Source organism: Monodon monoceros, unplaced genomic scaffold (assembly GCF_005190385.1).
Source record: "Monodon monoceros isolate NGI ecotype Baffin Bay Population unplaced genomic scaffold, NGI_Narwhal_1 Super_Scaffold_9, whole genome shotgun sequence".
Classification (NCBI taxonomy): Eukaryota; Metazoa; Chordata; class Mammalia; order Artiodactyla; family Monodontidae; genus Monodon; species Monodon monoceros.
Genome location: NW_021703786.1, coordinates 17,946,100 through 17,957,722, shown reverse-complemented (window position 1 = coordinate 17,957,722; position 11,623 = coordinate 17,946,100). Strand labels below are relative to the sequence as shown.

At 55.9% G+C, this 11,623-nt stretch overlaps 1 protein-coding gene across 3 annotated transcripts; it reads left to right on the top strand.

Moving 5' to 3' along the window:
* Window positions 1-770: 770 nt before the first annotated feature.
* DHX58 (DExH-box helicase 58) lies at window positions 771-10,105 on the top strand. 3 transcript variants are annotated; one of them, XM_029212361.1, is made up of 13 exons: window positions 771-817; window positions 1,037-1,205; window positions 1,416-1,617; window positions 2,001-2,191; window positions 3,851-3,964; window positions 4,557-4,683; window positions 4,837-5,028; window positions 5,705-5,967; window positions 6,507-6,656; window positions 6,749-6,910; window positions 7,628-7,818; window positions 9,120-9,216; window positions 9,512-10,105. In XM_029212361.1, exons 2-13 carry the CDS (start codon window positions 1,038-1,040, stop codon window positions 9,695-9,697), a joined length of 2,043 nt encoding a protein of 680 aa, XP_029068194.1. In that variant the 5' UTR covers window positions 771-817; window position 1,037; the 3' UTR covers window positions 9,698-10,105. The 3 variants fall into 3 exon arrangements, with proteins under 3 accessions (XP_029068194.1, XP_029068196.1, XP_029068195.1); XM_029212362.1 differs by lacking the exon at window positions 771-817 and adding an exon at window positions 824-864; XM_029212363.1 differs by lacking the exon at window positions 7,628-7,818.
* Window positions 10,106-11,623: the final 1,518 nt, after the last annotated feature.

Genomic DNA, 11,623 nt, shown 5'->3' with positions numbered 1-11,623 from the left:
CACACACACACACACACACACACACACACACACACACACACACACACTCTCTCTCTCTCTCTCTCTCTCTCTCTCTCTCTCTCTCTCTCTCTCTCTCTCTCTCTCTCTCTCTCTCTCCCCCCCAAGCTATGGAGTTTTGGAGTCCTGGCCCTGGCCCAGGTCACTGTTTCCTCAAGGGCAGGATTGCCAACTTTAGCTTGAGTGAGGGGGCTTCACGGGTTGGAAGTTCAGCCTGGACTGGAGGGGCCATGCCTCACCCTGCACTGTTCTGTTTGTCCCCCAGGGGTGGGGGGCATGGGGACCATTCATTTCCTGGCATTAATCCCTTGGAGGGAACAATAAAGTTTTGGGGTTTTTATTCTCAGTGTGATTGTTTCTTCAGTAGAATCCCTGGCCTTAGCAGGCTGACCCTGTTCTGCCAATACTGCCTGCAGGCTGGGGCTGCCCTTCTCAGCAAGCCTCATGCCTGTCCCGCGCCCCCGGGGCGATGGGGCTTGCGGGGCTGCAGCCCCCCACTTCTCCCTGCTGTCTGCTCCTGGTCCAGGTGAAGACTCCACTCCTGGGGGAGGGGCTAGCAGGACCCAGGAGGAAAGAGAGGGTGCCTTGCTGTCAGCAGCACTTCTCCCCCTCCCTCCACCCCTCACCCACCATATCCCCCCACCCGGGCCCCCTGAAGTGCACAAAGTTTTTTCTGTGGGGCAGGGAAGGGAGATTCCTAGGTTGATCTCTGCAGGGCTGGCTCCTCCCCTCAGTTTCAGTTTCCATTTCCTGCTCAGCGGAGCCCAGCAGCATCTGGGCTGAGCCGGCAGGGCTGCAGGTGAGACCCGGGCTACTCAGCCTTTCCCCTGCCCAGATCGGTTTCCGGTAGGTCCCACCGTTGCCCTGCCCCCTTCTCCCTCAAGCTGGATGGAGTCCGGGGCACAGGGAGTTCCCTACGCAAGACTGAGCTGGCCAGGAGTGGAGAGTGGCTCTGAGGGGTGCCGGGCCTGGGAGGGAGCCAGGAGGACCAGTGGTCTGAGCTCCCTGCCATTTCCAGAATGGAGCTGCGACCCTACCAGTGGGAGGTGATCATGCCTGCCCTGGAGGGCAAGAATATCATCATTTGGCTGCCCACGGGCTCCGGGAAGACCAGGGCAGCTGCTTATTTGGCCAAGAGGCATCTAGAGACTGTAGACGGAGCCAAGGTGGTTGTATTGGTCAACAGGGTGAGTGTCCTGCCCTCCCCCCAGCGGCGTCTCAACTCCTCGGGTGCCTCTCAGGACCCTCCGGAACTCCAAAGCGGCTGTGACTGTCTCTAAGCTCACCTGTCTTTTCACCCATTCCAGAACTCAGCCATGTCCTGGGGGTCACCTTACTCCCCCTATTCCCCAGGCCCTGATCCAGCTTCCTCTCCCCATCTCATTCTCCACCCCCAGGTGCACCTGGTGACGCAGCATTGTGAGGAGTTCAGCAGCATGCTGGGCAAGCGCTGGACCATTACAGCCCTGAGTGGGGACATGGGGCCACGAGCTGGCTTTGGCCACGTGGCCCGGAGGCACGACCTGCTCGTCTGCACGGCTGAGCTGCTGCAGAAGGCACTGACCAGCCTGGAGGAGGGGGAGCATGTGGAGCTCAACGGTGAGGGCTGGGGGCAGGGGGAGAGGGTGCACCCCTGAGGCCCCCTGCCTGCCAACCCCAGGACTCCTGTTCTAGTAAAGGTGTTGGGACATTTCATGGGATGAGGAGTTCCCCATTCACCAAACCCCAGCATACACCCCAGTAGAAACAGACCTGGCTAGAGTGCAGGGTCTTGGGCAAGTACCTTCCCCCAGCTGAGCCTCAGTTTACTAACCTGTAAAATGGAGGTAAATCGGCCCTGCCTGGCCCATTCTCTGGGGCCTAGCTGCAAGCCGTGAAGGGAGGAAGGAATTCTCAGATGAGTTGTGGGGACTACATGAAACAGCTTATGGGAGGAAGGGCTTTGCAAACTTAGGTAATAACCTTCTCTTGTGTGCCTCCAGCCTTCTCCCTGCTGGTGGTGGATGAGTGTCACCACACGCACAAAGACACCGTCTACAACGTCATCCTGAGCCGGTACCTGGAGCTTAAACTCCGGAGGACCTGGCCGCTGCCGCAGGTGCTGGGTCTCACAGCCTCGCCAGGCACTGGCGGGGCCTCCACGCTCGATGGGGCCATTGACCACGTCCTGCAGGTCAGCTTGGCCCCTGTGACCCTCCCACCAGAAACCTCCCTAACCTGTCCTGCCTTACACCATGCCCATCAGCCCTCTCCAGACTCCCCCAGGCAGGGTTCAAGCCGCTTCCCCACCTAAGCTCCAGCCTCGAATGACTTCTTGTCGCACTTATTCTATCTCCCAAGTCCACTCTGGCTTACAAAGTCCCATGTGACCTAGGCCTTGCCTACCTCCCACCCTCATTTCCTGCGCCCTTCCCCTCACTCCCACTATTCTGGCCTTCTCTCTGTATCTTGAGCATGTCAGGCTTGTCGTGTCTCAGGACCTCTGCACTTGCCATTTCTTCTGCCCTGAATGCCTTTATCCTGCACTTTACTTGTCAGGCTCTTTCTTGTCATTCAGGGAGCAGCTTAAATGTCACGTCTTCAGAGTTTTCCCTGATCATCACTGCACTCTTTTTTTATTTTTAATTATTTATTTAATTATTTATTTTTGGCTGCGTTGGGTCTTCATTGGTGCACATGGGCTTTCTCTAGTTCCGGTGAGCGAGGGCTACTCTTCGTTGCGGTGCGCGGGCTTCTCTTTGCAGTGGCTTCTCTTGTTGCGGAGCACAGGCTCTAGGTGCACGGGCTTCAGTACTTGTGGCACGCAGGCTCAGTAGTTGTGGCACGCAGGCTCAGTAGTTGTGGCACACAGGCTCAGTACTTGTGGCACGCAGGCTCAGTAGTTGTGGCACGCAGGCTCAGTAGTTGTGGCACACGGGCTTAGTTGCTCTGCGGCAACTAGTGGGATCTTCCTGGACCAGGGATCGAACCTGTGTCCCCTGCATTGGCAGGCGGATTCTTAACCACAACGCCACCAGGGAAGTCCCACTGCACTCTTTCATATCATCCAGTTTTATTTTTTCAGAGCTCGTTAACACTACGTGAAATTCTCTCATTCTATTACTCTTTTTTTTTTAATTTTTTTTTTTTTTTTTGCGGTACGCGGGCCTCTCACTGTCGTGGCCTCTCCTGTTGGGGAGCACAGGCTCTGGACGCGCAGGCTCAGCGGCCATGGCTCACGGGCCTAGCCGCTCCGCGGCATGTGGGATCCTCCCGGACTGGGGCACGAACCCGCGTCCCCTGCATCAGGCGGACTCTCCACCACGGCGCCACCAGGGAAGCTCTTAAATTTTAATTTTAATTTATTTATTTGGCTGCGTCAGGTCTTAGCTGCGGCACACGGGATCTTCGCTGCGGCATGCGGGATCTTTCATTGCAATGGGCAGGCTTCTCTCTAGTTATGGGGCACGGGCTCCAGAGCGCGTGGGCTCAGTAGTTGTGGCGTGCAGGCTTAACTGCCCCGCAGCATGTGGGATCTTAGTTGTGGGGCCAGGGATCGAACCCGTGTCCCCTGCACTGGAAGGCGGATTCTTAACCACTGTACCACCAGGGAAGTCCCTCATTTTGTTACTCTTTACTTGTTTATCACCTGTCTCCCCAACTCCAATGTAAGATGCTCTGTATCCCTGGTAACTAGAACAGCACTGGGCATAGAGAAGGAGGGCAATAGCTATTTGTTGAATACATGAGTCTCCACTCCCAATGGCCCTGCCTCAGCCCATCCTGCCCCAAAGCTCTGCCCATTGTCCCCACAGAGCCCCCCATTCCAGTGAACCCCTCTCTGTTGCCCCAGCTCTGTGCCAACCTGGACACGTGGCGCATCATGTCACCCCAGGACTACCGCTCCCAGCTGCTGCACAGCCGCCAGCCCTGCAAACAGTACGACCTCTGCCACAGACGCACCCAGGTGCATGGGGGGAGTGCCGTGGCAGGGGGTGGGGTCTGGTGTGAAGTTAGAGCACCTGGGGTTGAGCTCTGACTCCACCCTCACTAGCTCTGTGGTTTCAGGTTATTTGCTTTTGTCTCAGCCTCCGTTTCCCCTTTTTGTGAAATGGGGCAGATACAGCCCATGCCCTCAGCCTGCTGTTTCGTTGGACTCAGATGCCACCGTGGGCATCTCTCAAAACCCTGGGCACGCTTTGCAAACCGTAAAGCTGGGGCACTTTGTGCTGAGGCTGTTCCAAGCTCTCTCCTGCGGTGCAGACACTGTCTGGTGTCTGCTATGACAGGGCTGGACAAGGACTAGACATCACTGTGCTCAGGCCAGAAGTCAAGGATTCCGACGTAGCAGGAGCGGGGGGCGTGCAGGACCCCGACCTCTGCCTCCAGCCAGGACTCCTTTCACACCCCAGCCGGCCTCCCTCTGGGGCTCCCTCCTGTCCAGCTCCGATGTGCCGGCAGTAGCGGCGCAGCTTCACCCGGAGATCAGCGTCCCCTCTGGGTGCCCATTCCCCCGATGTGTGTGGGCAACCCCTCACACCCTCACTCTTCTCGTCCAGGATCCGTTTGGCGACATGCTGAAGGAGCTCATGGACCAAATCCACGACCATCTGGAGATGCCCGAGTTGAGACGGGACTTCGGGACGCAGACCTACGAGCAACAAGTGGTGGAGCTGAGCCGGGATGGTGCGAGGGGCCGTTCTAGGGAAGGGGTATGCGGCCGGGGCGGGCCGGGGCGGGGCCAGCCTGGGCGGAGCCTTTCGGGGGCCGTAGTCTAGGCGGAAGTGGGCCCTGGAGGGGCGTGGCCACTCAGGCCCTGCGAACCCTACCCTCCCTCAGCGGCTGAGGCGGGGCTCCAGGAGCGGCGGGTGTACGCGCTTCACCTGCGTCGCTACAATGACGCACTGCTCATCCACGACACGGTCCGTGCGGTGGATGCCTTGGCCACTCTGCAGGATTTCTACGACAGGGAGCGCACCACTAAGACCCAGATCCTGCGTGCCGAGCGCTGGCTGCTGGCGCTGTTTGATGGTGAGGCTCGCAACTGAACTAAAGGTCAGAGGCCAGCCAGGACGCAGGTGCCAACGTGGGTGGGGAAGGTGCCAACGAGGGTACTGGGGCCCGAATTTTCTAACCAAAAGTCAAGGCCGTGGATATGACAAAAGATAATATGCCCTCATTTGTGAAGGTTTGCATAGATATAAAAACTAATTCATGTTTTTGACAGAGATTTTTAAAAAACCATTTAATTGGGACGGTCCTTGAAGGTTTGGGATGTGTGGTACCTTTAAACTGGGAAAGTGAGGTGGTCAGAGGATGAAATGTAAGGCTAGAGGAGGCCTCAGCACAGGCTGGAGGGCAGGGATCTTTCTGAAGAGACCTGAGTTGAGTCAGACCCCAGGAGCAAAGATTAGCATGAAGATGTCCAGGGTCATCCTGGTAGCTGGGTTGAAGAGGGGTACTGGATGACGTATGTGAGCAAAGGATTCTACACTGTAGGCCCCCGACCTAAGGCTGGGCAGGCAGAGGGTATCCTTAAATGTGCTTTTGGTGCTGTTCAGGGGAATTAGGCAGGAGCAGGTGTCGTCAGGCACCCCCGGACCCCAAACTCCTGTAATCTTATCCCCATGAGTCCCCCACGCCCAACCCACGCCTTGCCCACCTCCAGACCTGAGTCCTGCGCTTCTGCTTTGGGCTTTTCTGGCAGACCACAAGAATAAGCTGGCCCACCTGGCAACTCGTGGCCCAGAGAACCCGAAACTGGAGGTGCTGGAAGAGATCCTGCAGAAGCAGTTCAGGAGCCCTGACAGCCCCCAGGGCATCATCTTCACCCGGACCCGCCAGAGTGCTCACTCCCTCCTGCTCTGGCTCCAGCAGCAGCCAGGCCTGCAGACAGTGGCCATCAGGCCCCAGCTGTTGATTGGGGCTGGGAACAGCAGCCAGAGCGCTCAGATGATCCCGATGACCCAGGTGTAGGTCCTGGGGAAAGGCGCTGAGGGTGGGGCTTCCCTAGTGGAGAAAGGGAAGGGACAGGATCTTCAGCACAGAGCAATGGGGGACTGATGAGCTCCAGGCAGAGGGCAGAGAGCTGGGGGGAAGAGGTAGACACTGAGATCCCCAGTGTTGAAGGTTCCCCCAATCTGGAGATCTCTGGGGGAAGAGAGGCAGAGGCTTGGGGATCTGCAGGGAGAGGCGAGTGGCGTCCTCAGGACAGGGAATCAGGGGTCTGGGGTCCTTTGCATGAGAAGAATAGGTCCATGAGAGCTCCTAGAGTAGAGGGGCAGGGACCTGTAGGGACTCCTAAGGGAGACGGGGGTTAGATGGGTACCTGGGAAGATGAGCAAGGTCCTGGGGCTACTTGAAGGTAGAGGTGGGGACGCAGGGTTCCTAGGGAAAGGGGACAAGATTGTGAGTAAAAGGGCTAAACCAGGAGAGGCTGGGCTGGCAGGAAGATAGGCCTCAACCTACCTCATTTACCATCCTCTTTCTCCTCCCCCACTTCCCCCCAGAGGGACCAGCAAGAAGTGATCCAGAAGTTCCGGACTGGTACCCTGAACCTCCTGGTGGCTACGAGTGTGGCAGAGGAGGGGCTGGACATCCCCCAGTGCAAGGTGGTGGTGCGCTATGGGCTCCTGACCAATGAGATCTCCATGGTCCAGGTGCCCAAAGCATCCCTCCCCAAAACAGCCCTCAAAGGATGCTGTGTGGGACCCCAGCCCCACTCAGGCCCCTCTGTTTTCTCTTTTCCCAGGCAAGGGGCCGTGCCCGGGCCAGCCAAAGTGTATACTCATTTGTGGCGGCCCAAGGTAGTCGGGAGCTGAAGCGGGAGCTGACCAATGAGGCGCTAGAGACTCTGATGGAACGGGCAGTAGCTGCTGTGCAGGAGATGGACCGGGCCAAGTACCAGGACAAGGTTTGTGGGCAGCCTGAGTACCCTACGGGGAAGGGGACTGAAGACGCTCTGCCTAGAAGGTCTCTGACTGCCACACACATACACTCCCCTGGTCCCCCTTCCTCTGGGGGCTAGCCTGGCCCACCTGGGGAAGATCTGAATGAAGGGAAATGTAGAGGCTGGGGGTGGGGCTTCCAGGGAAGGCAATGGCTGTTCTCCAAAATGCCTTGGAAACAGGCCTTATCCAGGGCTTTGAATTTATCCTCATCACCAAATATTTTGTGTATCTGTGAGAGCTGCCTTACAGCCTTCTGGAACCAGGCAGCAGGGAAACAAACAGACACATCCACAAAATAAGCCCAGAACCAGGGCTTAAGTCAGTTCCCCTGAGGCAGGGTCACTATCGTCCAGCCTTGTTCAGGATGGTCCCTATTTACTCCTGTTGTCCCAGCATAATTATTAATGATGCCCCATGTTAGATTAAAAGAAGCCACTTTGCACAAAATCCTCCAAAGGGGGAGTAAAGATTCAGCAAAAAGACTTGCCTTCCTCTCATATTTTTTTCCACCCCATATTTTTTTCCACAGAGCTGCTTCTAAAAAGTCCAGGGATGGTTGAGGAAGTCCCTTCTGGGTGCTAATAATCTGAGGTCTTTGGGAGCCCTTTGTCCCCCTGGGAGCATTCCTGGGGTCAGGTCTCTCAGGCCCCAACCATGCCCCATGTCCCCTCCCACCCCAGATCCAGGCTCTGCAGCGGGCAGCCTTGGTCAAGCGGGCAGCCCAGGCGGCCCAGCGGGAGAGTCACCAGCACAAGTTCCTGGCAGAGCACGTGCGGCTCCTCTGTGTCAACTGCACGGTGCCCGTGGGCTATGGGAGTGACCTACGGAGGGTGGAGGGTACCCACCACGTCAATGTGAACCCCAACTTCTTGTGAGAACTGTAGAAGGGGCTGTCGGGATGGGAGGCGGGGAGAGAAGAAGGGTATGATGGGAGATGGAGAATCCCTCCCATCCAGACAGTGCTTTGAGGGTTTGGAAGGTTAAAGAGCATTTTAACAACTACCAAGTATGCATTTTCACGGTAGTCTGAGTAGACAGGTCTTATCATCACCCCACTTTACAGGTGAGGAAACAGAGGCTCAGAGAGGCTAAGTGACTTGCCCAAGCTCCCACAGCCCCTATGTGGTTGACCAAGAGCTGGAATTCAGGATGCCAAATGCTGAGGGGCCACAGACTGGCCCCCTGGTCCTACCTACTTTGTTTTTTAATATTTAGTTATTTATTTATTTTTGGCTGCATTGGGTCTTAGTTGCGGCACTCAGGATCTTTCGTTGCAGTGTGTGGGTTCTTCGTTGTGGCGCGCGGGCTTCTCTCTAGTTGTGGCACGTGGGCTCATTAGCTGCAGCACATGGGCTGTGTAGTTGAGGCGCACGGGCTCAGTAGTTACGGCACCTGGGCCTAATTGCCCCGCAGCATGTGGGATCTTGGTTCCCCAGCCAGGTGGTCCTACGTACTTTGAAGACGTCAAGAGGGGCTAGTTGTCCCTGAGCCATCCCCTCATCTTCCACCCTCTAGAGGGTAACCTTTCCCCATCCTCCATCCCTTCATTATTTATTAGGTACCTGCTATGCCAACGATCTTCACACAGGTTCTCTCATTTGAGGAGGTAGCATTTCAACTAGGACTTGTCTTGAAGGATGCACTGGGTTGGAATGTGAGATGAGGAGAGGCAGGGATGATGCAACGGGAATAATTCTGGTTGACTTGAGTGGAAGAGATGGTGAAGGATGAGATTCTGAAGGAACACAGACTGGCCTGTGGAGGACTTTGGAGGTCGGGCTTGAAAGTTCAGCCTTTGTCCTGTAGGCAATGAGGAGTCTTGGAGGGATTTTGAGCAAGGGAATGTCAGGGTCAGATGTACATTTGTAGAGGGTCACTCTGACAGTTGGTGGAAGGATGATGTGGGGTTGAGAGTAAGGATGGAATGGGATGGAAGGATGGGGCAGGGAGAGCTGTTGGGGGACTGTTGAAATCATCCAGGTGGGTAGTGCTGAGGCCTGAGCTTGGCAGAAGAAGGTGCCGTGGAGGCAGCATAGGCAGAGTGTAACCTCTCGACAGGCAGGAAGGCCCAAGGCCCAGGCGCAGGCTCAGCAGGCAGGAGGGCGTGAGATCTGGGGCTGGGGTTGGGGGGTGTGGTCCATGAGGGCTGTGGCCACTCCCATTCTTCTCCAGGATCTACTACAACATCTCCCAGGAGCCTGTGGTCATCAACAGAGTCTTCAAGGACTGGAGGCCTGGAGGTGTTATTAGCTGCAGGAACTGTGGGGAGGTAGGTGCCGGGGCCGTGGCCCGCAGCACGTCTGGAGAAGTCCTCAGTCTGAGAGAGGAAGCCCAGCCTCTGCCATCAGGGTGCCCTCACTGGGATGGGGGAGGCAGCCCTGCCCCAGGAGCTCCCAATCCGAGGAGTTCCACCCCTGTCTTAGGGAGCCCACAGTGTGATGGGGGAGATGGCTCTCAGGCTGAGGTGGGAGACATAGGCCCAGCATTCATGAACTCCAACCTGAGGAGAGAAGCCCAGTCTGAGGACAGAGATGCAGACCTGGTCATCTCTGTCCCACCCACAGGGCTGGGGTCTGCAGATGATCTACAAGTCAGTGAAGCTGCCAGTACTCAAAGTCCGCAGCTTGCTGCTGGAGACACCGCAAGGGCGGGTCCAGTCCAAGAAGTGGTCCCGCGTGCCCTTCACCGTGCCTGACTTTGACTACGTGCAGCACTGTGCCCAGAACCTGGCCGACTTCTCCCTGGACTGACCATCTTGTCCCTGCAGTGCCCGATGTAGCCTGCAGGGGGCGGGAGAATCCACAGCAGCCACCATCTCCTGGGCAAAGCCTGGGTCCAGCCCCTCCCTCCCAAGTCACCAGCTCCAGGGTCCCGGCTGACCAGCCACAGAGGAACCCTGGGCACCCAGGCTGGCTTGGACTCCCACACTGAGGAAGCAGCTGGAGAGCCACAGCTCATCCCAGACCCCCCTTACACGTACACAGACACCTTCGTATGCAATGGATGGAGCTGGTGGGGGGGAAACTGAGGCAGAGGAATGGCCCCACTGTACTAGGCATTGCCAGTTTCCCTTGGCTTCAACATTCCTTCCCTGCCAAGGCCACTTGTAGGCTTTGAGATTCTCCATAAATTAAAAATAAAGAAGTAGAACTCATGTAGAAAATGGGTGGTATTTTTAAAACAGATGTGTTGAGGTATAATTGACATAACTGTACATATTTATGGTGTGCAATTTGATAAGTTTAACGTATGTATGCGCTTCCACAATCAAGATAATGAACATCACCATCACCCTCAAAACTTCCTTGCTCCCAATGTAATCCTCTTCCCCTTCCCCATCCACCAATCTGCTTTGTGCTGTATTTCTCTCTTTTTTTTAGTTAGTTTTGTTTTAATTAATTAATTTATGTTTTGGCTGTGTCAGGTCTTGGTTACGGCATGCGGGTTTCTTTCTAGTTGTGGCACGTGGGCTTCTCTCTAGTTGTGGCTTAACTGCCCGTGACGCGTGGGATCTTAGTTCCCCGACCAGAGATCGAACCTGCGTCCCCTGCATTGGAAGGCAGATTCTTAACCAGTGGACTACCAGGGAAGTCCCTGTGCTGTATTTCTAATGTTCAAAGCTTTTTTAAAAAAATTTTTTTAACACCCCTCTTTATGGCTATCATGTAACCTTGATTTGGAGAGAGCATCAAAAGTCTAAATTTGAGAACCACTGAGAATGTGAGGCCTTTCTGCCTCCTCCATCCCATAATAGGCTCATACCCCAGTGCCCCCCTCTCCAGCCTCTCCTAACCCTCAGGTCATCTCCCCTGGGCTGAGGAGAGGCTGAGATCCAGGATTTGAGGGGTAGGGCTCAGGTAGGCATGGGGGGTGGGAAAAGTTGTAAAGGCCTACATTTTCTGTTCTCGTTTTAACAAGAAAGGAAGAAAAAGAAAGGCAAGATCTAGGTTGATTCTTCAGGGAAAGGGCTATTTCTGTAGTAAGCAGCCCAGCAGGCAGGAGTCACCTTCAAGAGGAAGGGAGGGGGCTAGGGCAGAGATTTGAGAGCAGGATGGCAGTCCTTCCTGCCATCTAACCTCCTTCCCTCTGGCTACATCCCTGGTCCTGCCTAAGGGTAGATGGGAAATAATGTGCACTCCCTTCTCCCAGCATCTTTCTTCATCTTCTGATTGAAGGCTGACATTTCAGTACCAGTCTTCTTGGCCTCCACTCCCCCAGAGAGTGTACCCCTCTTTCCTAGGGCCTCTCTTCCTGCTATTCTCCATGGCTCCAGGAGTCACCCTTCTCCTCCCTCCTGTCCCATCTCTGCCTCCCGGGGCCCCTTCTTCTGCCCCTCTGCTCCCCACTTCACCTTCACTTGTGATCTCTTCTGCCAGCAACGTGCCTTTTACAGGTCAATAAAATTAGCGACTGGGGGCAGAGGGAGGGGGGCAGGGGCCCAGGGGTGCTAAGCTCAATGGCCTTGAGTGTGGCTGGATGCACGGAGTCCAGATGCCTGTCATTCCAGGGCTAAACAGTGACAGCTGAGGGACCTGAGCTGGTGTTGAGGGCAGGGGTGGGGGTGGCGTGGGGTGTGTGTGTGTGTGTATGTGTGTGTGTGTGTGTGTGTGTGTGGCTGTGTTGCTGGGAGAGAGATGGACTGAGGATAAAGATGACCTGGGTACCTAATGGTCCCC